The sequence below is a fragment of the Bufo gargarizans genome, chromosome 3 (assembly GCF_014858855.1).
Source record: "Bufo gargarizans isolate SCDJY-AF-19 chromosome 3, ASM1485885v1, whole genome shotgun sequence".
NCBI classification, from domain to species: domain Eukaryota; kingdom Metazoa; phylum Chordata; class Amphibia; order Anura; family Bufonidae; genus Bufo; species Bufo gargarizans.
Window position 1 is genome coordinate 117,006,455 of NC_058082.1, and position 18,216 is coordinate 117,024,670.

Here is an 18,216-nt window from a genome sequence, read left to right on the forward strand (position 1 = left end):
TCCTTTGTTTAAATTTTGATTTTTACTTTTTTCTTTTCTTTTTGTTCCAGATCATCAGGGACAACAGAGACGCACTAGACCTCTCTGTTTCTCCCGGGGTTGAGCTGCGCCAGTGCCGGTCACCCGCACTGCTGCCTCCCCCACAGAAGACAAGGTGGATCAGGGCAGCCCAGCTCCCCTACATCCCGCCAGCGCAAGGGTCGCCCGCACGCCAAGTCCCTCTCCCAGCGTCCTGCCACTACGGTGCCAGTAGCTGAAGGGGCGACCCTGCTGGAATGGACTGAGGGTGAAGACGACTATGGTGAGAGAGTGGCTTCTCCAGCCCTACGTCCCCCACCCCCCACCCTGGTCTCCTGCGTGCCTGACCCCCCATACTGGGCCTCTGGACCCTTCGGTCACTGCTGGACCTAGGCTGGCCCCTGGGGTGCTGCGGGGTGACATTCTACTCCTGCTCCCTCTCCTCCCTTCTGGCCCTCATGTGACTTTTTAGCAGCAGAATGCTGCGAATAGGCTGCACATCGCCTCCCTTCACTTATCAGCGTCCCTCCTGGGAACGCTGTGCTCGCATCCCCACGGGCACCCGGTCTCAGGGTCCCCCCATCCCTCACCAATGCGCTGCTCTGGAGCGGGGGCCTTTTTCCTAACGGCAGTGCTGCTGGGGTTTTTACTTCCCGGCCTGCTCGGCCGCACCTCCGGCGCTTCTTCCCGGTCTGCTGGGCCGCACCTCCGAGCTGGCCGCACTCCGGCGCTCCTTCCCGGCCCCCGACTGTTCTGGCCTGCGGGGTGGACTCCCGCGGCCGGCATTTGGCTTGAGCACGATGCTCCATCGATGCCGGCCGGCCGTCGGCGACTTCCGGTCGGCCGGGCGCCGCAAATTTTGGCCCAGGCTTCGGGCCTACTGGGCCGCATTCCGGCGCTCCACCCGGGCCCCTGACTTCCGGTCCGCGGGGTGGGCTTCCGCGGCCGGTTTGTCTAGGCAGTCAGCTCCAGTGTCCTGTGCGGCCCCGGTCAGCCGGGTGCCGCAGAAAATTTAGGCCCCGGCTTCACGGCCTGCTAGGCCGCAAACTTCCGGCCTCTGTTGGAGGGGGCGGGAACTTCTCCGGGCGCGAATTCTTCCCGCCTGGAGGTTCACTCTCACTGACTGTGTTTCCCGCCCCCAGGGGATCGCGGCGCCGCCTCCTCCTCCCTTCCAGGTTGGTTGGCTTAACCCTTCGGGTACCGGCGGCTCCCGATGGGCCTATATGGCTGGCGCCCCCCCCCCCCCCCTCTACTTCTATGCTGGGCACCTGTATGGTGGCACTTCTTTCTGCCTCAGTGAGGCTATTTTTTATTTAGAAATGCATAACATGGTTAACCAATGGATTTCTTGTGCGCTGCGCAGGACGCTGCAGCCTTATCTCGGTAGCGCCGCCTGTATGCGTGCTCCTTCCACGAGCGGCATGGTGTCGCACTCCCCGGCTGGTGCATGTTTCCCAGTGGTTCTTGCCCTCTCCGGGATACAGCGCTGGCCAAGTGCATGCGCTCTCTTTTTTTCTGTAGGCAGAGTTCGTCACCCTCCAGCTATGGTAACTGCCATGTGCAGACAACCCCTTCCTAGGCGGGATACTGCACTCCTCGGGCTGCAGGCTTGCCTGGTGCATGACCCCCCGCTTAGGTGGAATACTGCACTCTCACCGAATACGGTGTTGGCCATGTGCACGAGAACGCTGCACTCATTGGATTCGCTGCAGGCCATGTGCACAACCCCCTTCCATAGGCGGAATGCTGCACTCATTGGATTCGTTGCCGGTCTTGTGCATGTCCTCCTTCCATAGGTGGAATCTGCACTCTCACCAGATACGGTGTTAGTCTGGTGCACGACCCCCTCCCATAGGGGAACGCTGCACTTTCACTGGATTCACTGCCGGCCATGTGCGTGATTCCTTTCCATAGGCGTTACGCTGCACTCACTGGATTTGATACCGGCCATGTGCATGACCCCCTTCCATAGGCGGAATGCTGCACTCTCTGGATTCGCTGCCGGTTTTGTGCATGACCCCCTTCCATAGGCGGAATGCTGCACTCACTGGATTCGCTGCCGGTCTTGTGCATGACCCCCTTCCATAGGCGGAATGCTGCACTCACTGGATTCGCTGCCGGTCTTGTGCATGACCCCCTTCCATGGGCGGAATGCTGCACTCACTGGATTCACTGCCGGTCTTGTGCATGACCCCCTTCCATAGGCGGAATGCTGCACTCACTGGATTCGCTGCCGGTCTTGTGCATGACCCCCTTCCTTTAGGCGGAATACTGCACTTCATTGGTTATGGTGCTGGGCAGCCGGCCATGTGCATAACCCCCTTCCATAGGCGGTATGCTGCATTCTCATTGGATTCGCTGCCGGCCTTGGGCATGCCTTCTTCCCTCAAGCGCCATGCATACACCCTCACTGACTGGGGTCGTTTTCTCGCTGGTAAGTTGCTGGCCGCGTGCATGACCCCCTTCCATGGTGGGATGCTTGCAACTCACTAAATCCACTGCCGGCCATATACATGTTCCCCCTTCCGTGGGCGGTGTACGGCACTTTTTCTGGATTCGCTGCCGGCCGTGGGCATGTCTCCTTTCCTCAGGCAACATACACACACTCTCACTGACTGTGTTTGTTCTCTCGCCAGTGTGCTGCTGGCCAGGTGCCTGACCCCCATCCATGGCGGGGTGCTCGCATTCTCCCTGGTTGCAATACTGGCCATGGGCATGGCTCCCCCTTCTGGGCAGCATACTGCACTCTCACCAGATACGTTGCTGACCTCTAAGATGGGTGGAATGCTTGCACTCCCATTGGATACGGTGCTGGCCTTGTGCGTTACCACCCCTCATTCCAGGGTGGACTTTTTGTACGCTCACAGGGCTCACAACTGTCCTTGTATATGCTGTGCTGGACTAATGTACTTGTCCCCATTCATTGGCGGAGTAGTTGTACTCTCACAAAATTCGGTGTTTGGTGGATTATTGCACACTCACTTAATGCTAGGGTTACCCTGTGCATGTCCCCTTTTCACTGGGTGGACGTCCTGCTGGATGCGGTGTGGCCATGTGCATGGCCCTCTTCTGGGCGGAATATGGTATGTCTTACTTCTCTGAAGTAGGTGCTGGTCTTGGGCATCACCCCCTTGTGGGGCGGGCTTTGCACGCTTGCTGCCCGCAATGTTTGCCAAGTGCATTGCCCTCTCTTCTGGGCGGACTGCTTGCGTTCCGTCGCATGCCATACTAGTCTTGTGTATGTCCCCCCTTCCGGTTGCACTTTGCCCTTCCGTGGATTCTGTGGGACTCTGTGGCTGGCCCTCCTTGCTGTATGACTATTTCGCAGTGGGCGGACGCTCTTCTGCACTCTGTGCGTTGTTGGGCCGTGTATGCCTTCTCCTTCCGTAGGTGGGTTGGCTTTCTCACTGCTTATGGGGCTGCTTGTACGTATGCCTCCATTCTTCCTGCGACTTGACGTTTTTCTCTTGGGATACGGTGGTTGCCGCCGGCCTGGAACTCTTCTCTGAAGAGATCTTTCTGTTCACCTGGCCTGGACGGGCTCTATTGCTCTCTACTGCAGCGAGCTGGGTGGTATCCATTCTCTGTTCGGAGGGTATATTGGTGTTTCCGTTGTGACGGTATCCACCATATTCGTTGGCCCTTCCGCCTGGGGAGTGTTTGTGGTTCCTAGATGCGTACCCATTAGTTACCCTGTGGCATTGCTTCCCAGCGCAAGCGGTCACATGGTCGAGAGTGCTGTCTCCAGCGTCCCTCGCAGTCTACGTTGGCTCTGGCGGGATTACGGTTCCCTCGCCTGTTGCCATTCCTCCTCTTGGATGCGTTTTGGTTTGAGTCCTTCCTGTTGGCACCCTCCGTGCTTCAGTTTGTTTTGCTACCAGGTTCTAGCCGCTCTTTTCGAGCAGGTCGCCCAACTTCTCTTGGTTGCTCGATTACCCAGGTCTCAGGGACCTCCACTTTCGATTCGTTAGGGTATTCGCCTTCTGCGAATTGGTGAGCCGGACATCTCGGAGTAGCGGAGTTCTGCCTTTGAGCGGTCCTGTGGCTTCCCTGTTGCCCACTCCTCCTTGCGGTTGGGGGGTGTCATCCGTCTTCTCGGCTATTTTTTCTCTCGACGGCTCTGTTTTGGCTTCTCCTGGGTCAGTTTTACTCCGATGTGGCTTCTGCCCCGGCCAGGCTTCAGGGGCTGTTCCTTCACTGCCCTCCCCCCTGGGGAGACTATGGTTGTTCATATGGATGGTCCCGGTGTTCCTTATGACCTCGTACTGTCTCCATTGTTCACACTGGCTGTACTAGCTCTGTGCCTATTACCGGGTTTGCCGCATTCTGTCCTCCCGCTGGGTGCAGATTACTTTTACCATTCTGGGTGATGGTCCTGCTTGGACTTTACCTTCTCGGTAACCTGGCGGGCCTACTTTCTTCTGTCAAGATTGCCCTTCAAGCCCCCACACCGGGACTGTAGAACACCTTCCTGTGGTGGCTGCAACGACAAGGGCTTTAGCCTGACTTGTCCTGGAGTCTGTTGGAAACTGGCCGGGTCCCTTTCGGTTCCTTCCGTTTGTCCATCTGCTCCCCCACTCCGCGTGGATTCGGGACGGCGTTGCTCGGGGGCCGACGGGACCAGTTTTCCCAACCTTTTTGCCCGTGTCACTGATTTGCGCTTACTCGCATTGGATTTCCTCCCGTCTGCCCTGACGAGTCCAGCGAGCACACTAGTGTTCGCTCCCGGCCGTGCTTCGTCCAGGTTCTGTTGTCTGGCTTAGGGTCTTCCCTGGGGTTCTTTAGGAAGCTGGGCATTCACCCAATTCTGCCTTTCTCTTCCCGTGATTCGGTCTTCTCCAGTCTGGCCTGGACCTGCGACTGGGACTCTGTTACTTGAAGTGTCTGCAGTTTTTTTGCTTGGACATCTGACTCTTGTCGACGCTCGGTCTCTTGTTTCCAGGAGGTCCGCGCCAAGGTTAACGGCTCCTGGGTGCTTTCCTCCGCTTTAACCAAATGGCTATTGCTGTGGTTACTGCTCAAGGGCAGGGTTCTGTTTTTTTGGTGTCACCGTTCATTTCACCAGAGCGGTTGGTGCCTCCGGGGCCAGAGGCATTGGACTTCAGCCATGTCATTGTGCAGGGTGGCCACGGTCTTCCTTGCACTCTCTTACCAGGTTCTCCTGAGTGCGTACTCTGGCTTCGGCGGCGGCTGCTGCCTTGGGCCGCCTGGTTTTTGCAGGTGGCGTTTCCTTGCTGCCTTCGGGTGCTTCGCCTTGGTGCTGTGGTCCCTCCCCTCTTGGACTGCTTTTGAACGTCCCAAGGTCTTCTGTGTCCCCCAAGGAAATTGGGCGAGAAAACGAGATTTTTGTATAACTTACCAGTAAAATCTCTTTCTCGCTCTTTCCTTGGGGGACACAGCACCCACCCATTCATTGGTTTTTTTCTACACGGTTTCCGAGTTTTGTTTACCCGTTGGGTAGTTGGCTTGTTGTTTCCACTTGTTGGACTTTGCCTTTTCTCACTACTTGGACACGCAACTGGCAGTCTCTCTCTCCAGGCTGGGGGTATAGCTGATGGAGGAGGGGCTTAACAGTTTTCACTTAGTGTCACGCCTCCTAGGGAGATGAGCTATACCCAAGGTCTTCTGTGTCCCCCAAGGAAAGAGCGAGAAAGAGATTTTACTGGTAAGTTATACAAAAATCTCGTTTTTTGTACCATAGTTTGTAAACGCTATAACTTTTACCCAAACCATTTTTTTTTTTTTTGCCCAAACATTTATTTTTATCAAAGACATGTAGAACAATAAATTTAGCGAAAAATTTATATCTGGATGTCGTTTTTTTTGCAAAATTTTACAACTGAAAGTGAAAAATGTCATTTTTTTGCAAAAAAATCGTAAAATTTCGATTAATAACAAAAAAAGTAAAAATGTCAACAGCAATGAAATACCACCAAATGAAAGCTCTATTAGTGAGAAGAAAAGGAGGTAAAATTAATTTGGGTGGTAAGTTGCATGACCGAGCGATAAACGGTGAAAGTAGTGTAGTGCCGAAGTGTAAAAAGTGGCCTGGTCATTAAGGGTGTTTCAGCTAGCGGGGCTGAGGTGGTTAAGAGCACTATGGAGATTTTATTTATTTATTTTAAGTTGAATGTGGATGTTGAAGTCCAGAAGCATTTTGAAAAAATTTATTTTCTGCAAATTTTCTCATTGGAAATATGTAGGATCATTGTTAAATCCAGAATGAAACCCGAGCCGCCTCGTCTATTGACGGAGGAAGAATTCAGGAAACAGGGGGAAGAGGAAACAAAAAAAGCTTTGGAAGACATGCGGGAATACTGCAGTAGCCCAGATTTTCAAGCTTGGAAGGTGATTTCACGTATCCAGTCCCCAAAAAGGTAAACGGTCTGGATGTTGAGAACTTAGAAAGTGAGGCAATGGCCCCTACAGTACCATAATAGCAACAGGGGGACACAATATTCATTATGAAATCAGTTGTAAATGTAAGAATAGCTACAAAGGGCGAGGTCAGGAAAGTATGTTCTGTCTAAATCTGCAGGCATAGACCATTTTAATTAAGTCAAGACCTCTTTTAGTTGATATAATGCACAAGGCAACATCGCCCATATTAATTGTATCATGTAAAGCTATATTGAATAAGGTGGTCAAATCAGTCCTCTGAAATGGATGTAATTAGAGGGGGTGCAGAGGTAGTAGTTGTACCTGGGCACTGGCCCCAAAAAGTCCCCCTTTCCTAGAAGAATACACCAACGTCATAAATGGAACACGGTGGGTGGGGACCTTGTACAGATCTTGCATTGCAGCCCCTGAGCTTCAACTTACACCACTGCTATAAAACCTATGACTTTGCCAGTTTGAAGTGGAAATACTTAGAAAGTTCAAAATCTTATTGGATGCAAAAAGAAAATATTTCTGGTTCCCATACATTTTGAGTTAGGTATGCGCATTCATTATGTAACGCAGAAAAGGGTGCGTTATTGCGATGTGGTTTTAGGTGCTGGACTATGGTTGTGGTGATTAGTACCTGTACAATATACACAGTCTATAAGTAGATGGCTGTAGAATATTGACATCTAGTGGTGAAGACTAGTACTTCATCTAATGTTTACCTTCAAATACCCTTTTGTAAGGACTTGTAGCAGGGAATTAAACAGCTAGCAAAATAATCTTCACACTTTTGACTTGCAAAAATTGAATTATAGCACCCAAACCCATATATTTTCTTAAAGTACACACTCGGACAAAAATAAAATAAAAAATAACGCACCAAGGAGTTTTTAGACTTTGTGTAACTTTCTATGTATGAATGTAATGATGTATGTAAGTGATTACAATATTAGAGTGGAAGGATAGGTTTATTGGAGAAAACTGTACAACTGAAAAGACTCTCTAGTGCCCTGTTGGGCCACCTCTAGCCTGGATACAAGATGAGATATGGTTGGACATGATGGCATACATGTTCTGTATGGTATCCTGTGGCACATTTGCCCACCGATGTTACAGCTGGGCTTGTACATCCTGCAGAATGGTAGATTGCTGTAGCTGGTGTCTCAGCTGCTCCCATAAATGCCTGATTGGTGATAAATCTGGCGACCAGGCAGACCATGGAAGCGTTACAATCTAGCCGAGACAATCCTGGGAAACCCTTGCTGTCAGTGTCGTGTGGGGTGACCAACTGTCGTATGCGATGGCTCCCCAGATCATTGCACTAGCAGCTGGCCATTGTGTCGTTCCACAGTGAAGGCAGGGTTGAAGGGCTCACCATAAGGCCTCCATGCTCGAACCCAACTATCGTTGGATCCCAAGCAGAATCTGGATTAATCGCTAAAGACAATACGGTTCCAGTCCGCAGCAGTCCAGGTTTATTGTTCAGGACACCACTGCAAACAAAGGTGATGTTGGCTGGCTGAAAGGACACGTAATGGGCGCTGTTACACCATATTTCCTTTTGCAAAGTGCAAGAAATGATTCAGCCAGAGACAGGGGTGTGTAATGAAGGTGCCACCCGTGTCTGGATGGGCACTGAAACTTTGGGAGCTGCTAGTGCCTGTTGGCTGATCAAACAATGCTCTCTACTGGTGGTTCTGTCTGGGCTGTCCAGAGCCTGTTCGCTGTTTGTTCATGCCATCCCGTAACCACTGTTCCTCATGCCTCCTAACAGCTAGGTCAAAATGGCCTAGATGGCAGGCAGTTTGACAGAATCTTTCTTCCCAGAATCGCCTCCTCTCAGTCTGTCAACTAGGCATAATGTCTTTTGAGTGCATTGTAGAGGCATGTTTAGCAGTCGCTGATCTCTCACTGAAAGGTACACTACCCAAAATTAGCCTCTGAGAGCCTTTTTGTAGGGCAATGGGGGAAGCACTTTTACACCTTCTTGTGGCAAGACCAAGTGTCTAATCGGACCACACCTGTAATCCGTTACATATCTGTCTGAGACATAACTGCCTGCAGAGTTCTGCAACAATCGGACATTTGTATCTGGGTGTGTTATTTTTATTTTTTTCTGGCAATAAGTGTAGGTACCTGGCACATGGTGAAAATGCCAATTGGTGCTTTTCAATTGGACACCTGTGCAGAGACTGAGATGCACAACCCCTGCAAAACTAAAAGTACCAGATCTGGAGCGTTCATTCGGGTTATTTCTTTCTAGTTTCACATATAGTTACAAAGTCACTTTAAGTAGACCAATAAATCTCCATGATTCAGATGCTGGTAAACATTTAGGTCATAAGTTTAGGGGTTGATTATATGTGTAACCTCGTCATATTCTCAATTTTTAAAGACTATGGTACACCTTTGGGGGCAATTGTTTATTACTGCATTGTAGTCATTTTGAACTAAAATCTTTATTTTTTATTTTTTATTTTTATAAAAAATTTGGAGACCCTTTCTCTGTACAGGACTGAGGTGCTCTAGTATCTGTATTTTCACTCTATTCCATCAGGCAGCTCAGCGGATGGCTCCTTATCACTGATCTCTGACCTTATAAACATTCATTATAGCTCAATTCTTATCTTACAGATAAGAATGGAGCTTAAATAAGTGTTTGACTTAGTAATTTAGAGATAAGGGTCATTAGATGGATTCACAGCTAGACAAATAGTTAACCCTTTTGTGACTGAACTTCTGAATATTGTTAATAAAGACCAATTGAAAAAAATATATATTTTTTTAGCCCAAAATGAGTAAAATACAATCATAAAAATAAAATTGCTCCCAATGGTGTACATAGCCTTTAAGTAGAAAAATAATTCACCCTTCCCCATGCCCCAATCCAAAGGGCACATATCCTCCCTGAATGGTAGGCAAGTGATAATCTGAAGAGGAGTTCCTGTATCCCCCTGGGATCACCGGGAGGCTTTATACAGGAGAGATGAAAGTAACAGACTGCGGTCTAAATTTCTGATGTTGCATACAGTTTCTCTTCCCTTCTACTCATGCACAGATCCAGGAAGCTAAACTTTTCATGCTGCTGCCCAAATTCAAGTGAGCGCTGCACTTAGCTTTTCGATTTATATCAGATAATCTGAGATTCAGGGCTTAATTTGATATCAAAATCTGGCTCAAATCCGGCATTGGTTTTCATGAAATGGAAGGTTCTGCATGTACTTGTAGTAAAGTGTCCTAACACTTTATGGTGCCTGTACATGGTGCGGTCTGGTCCCAGGATCTGCATAAGGATTACTGTTAGAGGTTTTCCAAGATCTTCATACTGATTACCTGTCCTCTGGATAGGTCATCAGTATCTGATTGGTGGGGGTCCCGCACCCAAGATCCCCGCTGATCAGACACCAATACTTCTGTGAGCAGCTTTTTCTAGGCAAGTGAATGGGGCTGAGTGTGATACCAAGCACAACCACTATTCATTGCACAGCGCTGTTCTTAGTAAGCTGTGAGAAGGCGGCAAACAACTGATTATCAGGGGTCGCGGGTTAGGGTCAGACCCCCACCAACCAGATACTGATGACCTATATAGAGGATAGGTCATCAGTATAAAGTTCTCGGAAAACCATTTTAACTGGCGGGTCACACCTATACTTGCTGGGCTCTACTTGTACGAGCAAGTACAGGTGCAGCCTGGCAGTGACTGGTAATCTTCTGCGGATTCCGCGGCTGAACTGTGTCTTGTACGGGTAGCCCTAAACGGAGTTGTTTTTGTCTTTCTCGGTTTTTATTAAGTATGTGTATACTCTGGGCAGGGAGAAGATGGGACATTATTTGAATCGATGAAGACTTGTAGCCTTTTGCTCATCCTTTGTTCAGTAGTATGAAACATAGTCCCCAGAACATGAGTCTACATGAAGCATAGCCACAAGTGTTATCTTTATTTTATTTTTAATATTAAATGTATGAAGAGAACTAATAACCGTCTTTACTAAGCAGTGAGATTTACTTTGTAAACATCTTATTGCTCGCTAGGTCAGAATATTCAAGGACCATGATGTCCCTCACTGGAAAGAGAGAAGAGGAAGGGAGAGCATGGTACTTACTTTTTGAATTCAGGCATTTGTCGTCCTTTAGTTAGATTGTATGTGTCGGTACTATCATGCACATCCTACCAATGTATACATGTAGCTTTATTATGCTACATGATCCTAATCGTATACCGCTCCAACATATTCCCCAGCGCTTTAAGATCAGGGGGTCCATGTACAAACAAAATTATACATTACACAGCCTCAAACAAGTGAACAATTAAGAGGAACGAGGGCCCTGCCCACAAGAGCTTACAACGTATGAGGAGAGAGATGAGATACAGAAGGTAACAAGTGCATGTTTCATACCATGGTCCAGCCACCTTGACACAATAGGGGAGTAGATATAAAGCTGGGTGAGCCCGTCACCAGCTGATATCTGTAGTGCATGGGGTGTGCTGGATGATGGGTCAGACTTTGAAGGATGAGATAGAAGAGGGGTTGTATAGAGAAGTTAGATGTGATATGTCACCCTAAAAAGACGCCTAAAATTGTGTGTGTTGGGAATTAACCCAATTGCTTGTACCTGCATCAAGAGAAGCCTAAAACAGTAATGGCAAACCTTTGAGACAGAGTATTTATTGCAAAGTGCCAACGCATTAACTTACACTACAGGGAGTGCAGAATTATTAGGCAAGTTGTATTTTTGAGGATTAATTTTATTATTGAACAACAACCATGTTCTCAATGAACCCAAAAAACTCATTAATTTCAAAGCTGAATATTTTTGGAAGTAGTTTTTAGTTTGTTTTTAGTTGTAGCTATTTTAGGGGGATATCTGTGTGTGCAGGTGACTATTACTGTGCATAATTATTAGGCAACTTAACAAAAAACAAATATATACCCATTTCAATTATTTATTTTTACCAGTGAAACCAATATAACATCTCAACATTCACAAATATACATTTCTGACATTCAAAAACAAAACAAAAACAAATCAGTGACCAATATAGCCACCTTTCTTTTCAAGGACACTCAAAAGCCTGCCATCCATGGATTCTGTCAGTGTTTTGATCTGTTCACCATCAACATTGCGTGCAGCAGCAACCACAGCCTCCCAGACACTGTTCAGAGAGGTGTACTGTTTTCCCTCCTTGTAAATCTCACATTTGATGATGGACCACAGGTTCTCAATGGGGTTCAGATCAGGTGAACAAGGAGGCCATGTCATTAGATTTTCTTCTTTTATACCCTTTCTTGCCAGCCACGCTGTGGAGTACTTGGACGCGTGTGATGGAGCATTGTCCTGCATGAAAATCATGTTTTTCTTACCTTGCAGACTTCTTCCTGTACCACTGCTTGAAGAAGGTGTCTTCCAGAAACTGGCAGTAGGACTGGGAGTTGAGCTTGACTCCATCCTCAACCCAAAAAGGCCCCACAAGCTCATCTTTGATGATACCAGCCCAAACCAGTACTCCACCTCCACCTTGCTGGCGTCTGAGTCGGACTGGAGCTCTCTGCCCTTTACCAATCCAGCCATCTGGCCCATCCATCTGGCCCATCAAGACTCACTCTCATTTCATCAGTCCATAAAACCTTAGAAAAATCAGTCTTGAGATATTTCTTGGCCCAGTCTTGACGTTTCAGCTTGTGTGTCTTGTTCAGTGGTGGTCGTCTTTCAGCCTTTCTTACCTTGGCCATGTCTCTGAGTATTGCACACCTTGTGCTTTTGGGCACTCCAGTGATGATGCAGCTCTGAAATATGGCCAAACTGGTGGCAACTGGCATCTTGGCAGCTGCACGCTTGACTTTTCTCAGTTCATGGGCAGTTATTTTGCGCCTTGGTTTTTCCACACGCTTCTTGCGACCCTGTTGACTATTTTGAATGAAACGCTTGATTGTTCGATGATCACGCTTCAGAAGCTTTGCAATTTTAAGAGTGCTGCATCCCTCTGCAAGATATCTCACTATTTTTGACTTTTCTGAGCCTGTCAAGTCCTTCTTTTGACCCATTTTGCCAAAGGAAAGGAAGTTGCCTAATAATTATGCACACCTGATATAGGGTGTTGATGTCATTAGACCACACCCCTTCTCATTACAGAGATGCACATCACCTAATATGCTTAATTGGTAGTAGGCTTTCGAGCCTATACAGCTTGGAGTAAGACAACATGCATAAAGAGGATGATGTGGTCAAAATACTCATTTGCCTAATAATTCTGCACGTAGTGTATATTGGACTGTAGTATTCAGGGTATCTTCCATGTACTTCATCATTTAGCTATAATAGCCTGCCTACTTTCAATGCACTGGCTGTGCCGTTTATAGCATGCCCTGTACTGGTGAATGGCAGAAAAAGTCTAAGGCATATTGGTACACAATTTACTTTTTCCAGGGTGTAGGTGCCCACAGAGAGGGCTCGGAGTGCACCCATGCCATAGGTTTGTCATCACTGGCCTACGACGACTTCAGCCCCATCAGAGTAGTCTTCACCATACCAGAGAATCTGCATGCATTTATTCACTGGGTTTTAACCCATAAGTTTGCTAGGAACCAGTAAGGGTTTATAAAACTGTATACTGTTGGTGAGTAGAGATGACATTTTATGATGCAGATCCTGCTTTCCTTTGGATTGGTGAATCAGTTTGTCAGTATTAAGAAGATAGGCAGATTTTCCCATTATATTCTATAGTCTGGCAGATCGGCCTAAAATCTCTATCAGTGGTCACGTTTCTGCTTGAAGCATTTTCCTCAATAATAATTCATGTATGTAGCTATACATCCTGGTATAAAGGCATGAGTGAATCTGAGATCTAGGTACCTACTGAGCCAGGTGAGGACTTCAACTACCGTATTGTTCATCCTATGAGACGCACTGGCCCATAATACGCACCTAGGTTTTATAGGAGGACAATGAGAAAAATATATATTTTTCATTAGACCTCAGGTCAGACCAGCAATCAGACCCCCAATCAGACCTCAGCTCAGACCCCAATCAGATCTCAGATAAGAGCCCCATACCTCTCATCAGCCCCCATATGCCTCTCATCAGTCCCCAGCATCCCCCATTGCCTCTAATTGCCAGCAGCCCCCATTGCCTCTCATAATAGCCCCCAATGCCTCATATCCATTGCCTCAGACCAGGCCCCAGATCAGCCCCCAGCAAACCCATATTGCCTCATGTTTTATAAAATAAAAAAAACACCTCTCCTGCTCCGGATCGCAGTCCTCTTCATCCTGTTGTCGGCTTCCATAATGGAAGCACTCCTTAGTATTCGCCCCATAAGACGCAGGGGCATTTTCCCCATTCAAAAACTACTTTAGATTAAGACCAGATCATGAAACACTGATCTTTAGTGAATTCCCGTTATGTATTTGTATATGTTGGACATATCCGCTCTCAGCAGTGTCGATCACTATCTTCTTTGTTTTTGCTGTATTTGTATGTGGCTTTGCCATGGCACACAATTGCCATGCACTGTGCCGTGGTGTACCTCCCAGCTGCACCATTATCCTATCATGTCAATGTACCCTAAGAAATGTGTCCCCCCTTAGACTACTCCCCCCACACACACTTCCATCCATGTAGTGACAGCATGTTTTGCCCTCCTGTCCTCACACAGCAGTCCCAGCTTAGCGGCCTCAGTCCCCCATCCAATCAGAACACAACTGCACCTCCCTTTAGTATTCACAGTTCTGCCTCCCGTCCTATAGTAGTCAAAACAGGTATGCTTCTCTTAAAGGGTTCGTCTCACCTCAGCAAATATAATTTATTAAGTAGAGAAAGTTAATACAAGGCACTTACTAATGTATTGTGATTGTCCATATTGCCTCCTTTGATGGCTTGATTCATTTTTCCATCACTTTATACACTGCTCATTTTCATGGTTACAGCCACCCTGCAATCCATCAGCGATGACCGTGCTTGCACACTATAGGAAAAAGCACCAGCTGGACACCAGCGAGGCCGGCACTTTTTGCTATGGTGTGCAAGCACGACCCTCACTGATGGATTGCAGGGTGGTCATAACCATGGAAACGAGCAGTGTATAATGTGATGGAAAAATAAATCCAGCCAGCAAAGGAAGCAATATGGATAAAAACAATACATTAGGGGTTCTCCGTGAATTAAGAAAATAAAATTGCTGAAAATACTTAAATATTTATTATAAATACATATTCCCAAATACCTTCCATTAGTTAAAATAGCTTGTTTTATCTAGGAGAAATAAAGTGGCAGCTGTCCTATTAGTACACACAAAACCTGCCCTAATCACACAGCAGAGCAAGTTCTTTCCAACACTGAGCTAAAGAGCTGCCTCCTCTTCCTGTCTACTCTGCTTGTTAGGGATTGTGATACTGAAAACAGCTGAATCTCTGTAGGAGTGGAGTTCTTGAGGAGACATGAAGTACAGAGAGGACAGACAGTAATGGAGACTGCATACAAGAGCTGCCGCTCATTAGCCACATCCCAATCTCCTCTCTGTATTTCATGTCTCTTTATGAACCCCATTCCTACAGAGATTCAGCTGTGTTCAGGATCACAATCCCTGACAAGTAGAGCAGAGAGGCGGATGAAGAAGTTCTTTAGCTTAGTGTTTATAAAGTAACTGGTCCTGCTCTGGGATTAGGACAGGTTTTGTGTGAACTAATAGGACGGCGACCATTTTATTGTTTGATTGCTCCCTAGACAAAAAAAGGCATTATAACTAATGAAAGGTAGTTGGGAATATATTTATAATAAAGTAATATTTAAGTATTTTCAGTCATTTTTATTTTCTGAATTCCCGGAGAATCCCTTTAAGCTTTCTGCCTTAGTCTCAGTTAACAGGAATGGTCTGGAGAGACTGGTGCAGGGGCTGGATGTTGTCGAAGTTTTACGGACACACTGAGATTCCTTAATGGTACCAAACTTTGTGAAAAGCTTTTACCTTCATTTCTTACAGTATAGCACACTTTATCTTGTAGCTTTGAAAATTCTAACAAAATGTATTGTTTTTGTGAAACCCTCAGGTTCGCTGATTTTGTGGAAGGTTCATCTCACTTGGACTCAAATGAGGTTTCTCTCCACGAACATGAGTATGGCATTGGAGGATCGTACTTTGAGGAAGAGCTCTTTGACGATGAAGATGAGGATGCAGACATTGAAGGTGACTGTGACGAGTCCTACTCCAGTTTTCATCGACCACTGCCTAATAACATGGTTAGGTCACCACACCATTGAGACTTCTAGGAAAATCCCTAGCTCGTAAGCCATAAGATTTATTTCACACTTGGTCTGTGCTCTTCCTGGCCGCACAGGTATTTGAGCCAGCTACTTGACAGGGATCCGGAGCTTTTCTCTCCACAGCCTCATAAGACGTTTACCAAAAAAAGTACATCAGTCCTGATTATTCCCCAGAAAATTCAGCACTTTTTACACAGCTATGCAATATCCAACCAACGGAAGAGACTAAAGTGAAGAGGGAGAAGGCATGTCCCATCTTATTTTAACTGTATATTGTTGTGTCTTGAACACAGCAGCTCCACTCCATATGTTGGTCTGTTTTGTTTACTGCTGTAGGTTTCCTTTTTTGTGTGATTTCCCCCCCCCCCCCCCCCCCCCCCCAAACATGCTAAATCTTGTCTCTACACATGCTTTTTCCTTTCTTTTAAGATTCTTTTTTCCCCATGTTATTAAAACCATATTTGAGACACCCTAACTTAAGGGCTATGTACCTTATCAATGCAATGCCCATATATATAAATAAATAAAAATAAAACAAAATAAATATATATATATATATACTGTGTACTGCCCTGTCTAACATTGGTACACAGTCAGCAATGAGTGAGTGTCCGAGTATGCCCACTATCAGCACTCACTGCTGACAATGTACCAATATTAGACAGGGCAGTAGATGTGTGTGTGTATATATACTGCGCTGCCCTTATTGCCTCCCTCTTATATATAAAGCTGGCGCTATGTATGTGTGTATGTGTATATGTGTATATATATATATATATATATATGAGGGAGGCAATAAGAGCAGCGCAGTGAGTGAGGGATGTCTTCACTATTCAGTACTGTGCTAAAGTATGTTTATTATCAATTGCCCTACACATTTTAATGTCTAATTTTACTGCCAGATTCCAACCTATTTTTTTATATATTTTTTTTTTTTGTTGGGGTTAGGATGTGTATGGATCTTTGACACATCAGCCACTTGTTGACCTCAGCTGTGAATAACAATCAGAATGAACTTTGACATTTTCTGGAGCTTAAAGGGCATCTGTCAGCAGATTTGTACTTATGACACTGACCTGTTCCATGTGCGCTTGGCAGCTGAAGGCATCTCTGTTGGTCCCATGTTCATATGTGCCCACATTGCTGAGAGAAATTAACTTTTAATATATACAAATTACCCTCTAGGAGCAACAGGGGCGTTGCCATTGCTCCTGGAGGCTCTGCACTTTGACGGGGACCGGTGCAATGAAGTTTATACTGTCTGGTCCTGTCAAATCAAATGCAAAGGGTGCGGCAGTTGCAGAGAGGGCTGAGCCTCTAGTGTAATGGCAACTCCCCCGTTGCTCCTAGAGGCTCATTTGCATATATTAAAACATGATTTTTCTCAGCAATGCGGACACATATGAACATGGGACCAACACAGATCCTTTCAGCTGCCAAGTGCACACGTAACAGGTCAGCCAGGGTGCAAATCTGCTGACAGATGCTCTTTAACACCTAGCAAAAACTATACTTTCTGTTTAATTTCTTGCTCCGTTTTCAGCCATGTATGTGAAAATCTATTACTGTCCACATTGGACATTATGCAGCAGCTGTTATATTCTTGGGCAACACAAATGTGTAAAAAAAAATATATCACAGAATGAAGTTAGACTCTAAGGCTCCATTCACACGTCCGCAATTGTGGTCCGCATCCGTTCCGCAATTGTGCTGACCCATTCATTCTCTATGGGGACGGAATGGATGCGGAGAGAAAACTGTGCTTTCCTCTTTTCTGGAGCGCGCCGCCGATCTTCCGTTCCACGGCTCCGGAAACAAATAGAACATGTCCTAAATTGCTAACAAGAATAGGCAGTTCTATGGGGGTGCCGGCTGGGTGTATTGCGGATCCGCAATACACTACGGACATGTGAATGGACCCTTAGGCTGGAACTGCGTACGTCGTTTCTGGGCCTAACATGGTAGTGTATGTAAAAGAGGGGCGTTATCAGGCTTTCCTTTTTTCTTTTCCTATTTTTGAATATACTCCTGTTTTGGGCCCCCAAAACTGTATGTGATTCTAGCCTAACGGGTTTTCCATATAAGAACACGGATTGTGTCATTGGAATTGTTTGACGCCTGGTATCACTGCTCATCAGCAGAACTTAGGGTCTGTGTTACTTGCTGGTAACCTCAGCCCATTCTTGCAGTCTATGCCCTTGTTGGCTGTGTCTGGTACCATAGGTCGGCACCACTGAAGTGAATGGAGTCTATCTGCAGTAGCAGAAATGGCTGCACCAGCTAGTGTGGGCTACTGCAAGAAAGATGGGCCTATGAATACCTCATCAGTGGTTTTTTTCTGGAAAAACTCGTTATAATATTAACATTAAAGTGTTATTTGTCAGTTTCATTATCATTTGAAACAGATAACCAGAACGGAGTGCTGCCTACAGTAATAGTAACTATACGTTTATCCCATTATCACTGCTATAAGATTGTATATCTTTCATATTGCACCATGTTTGTGTAGAGCACGAATGCTCAACCTGCGGCCCTCCAGCGGTTGCAAAACTA

The 18,216-nt window shown here is 46.6% G+C and overlaps 1 protein-coding gene across 3 annotated transcripts in view; it reads left to right on the forward strand.

Annotated features, from left to right (window-relative positions):
* NEMP1 (nuclear envelope integral membrane protein 1) overlaps positions 1–16,015 on the forward strand; it is a 41,787-nt gene extending 25,772 nt beyond the window's left edge. For 2 of the 3 annotated variants that reach the window (XM_044287423.1, XM_044287426.1), the window contains exons 8-10: positions 6,222–6,395; positions 10,438–10,500; positions 15,450–16,015. In XM_044287423.1, coding sequence (XP_044143358.1) covers positions 6,222–6,395; positions 10,438–10,500; positions 15,450–15,660 — 448 coding nt within the window. In that variant the 3' untranslated portion in view covers positions 15,661–16,015. The remainder of the gene's footprint in view (positions 1–6,221; positions 6,396–10,437; positions 10,501–15,449) is intronic. The other variant, XM_044287425.1, reaches the window with a different exon arrangement.
* The last annotated feature ends 2,201 nt before the right edge of the window (positions 16,016–18,216 follow it).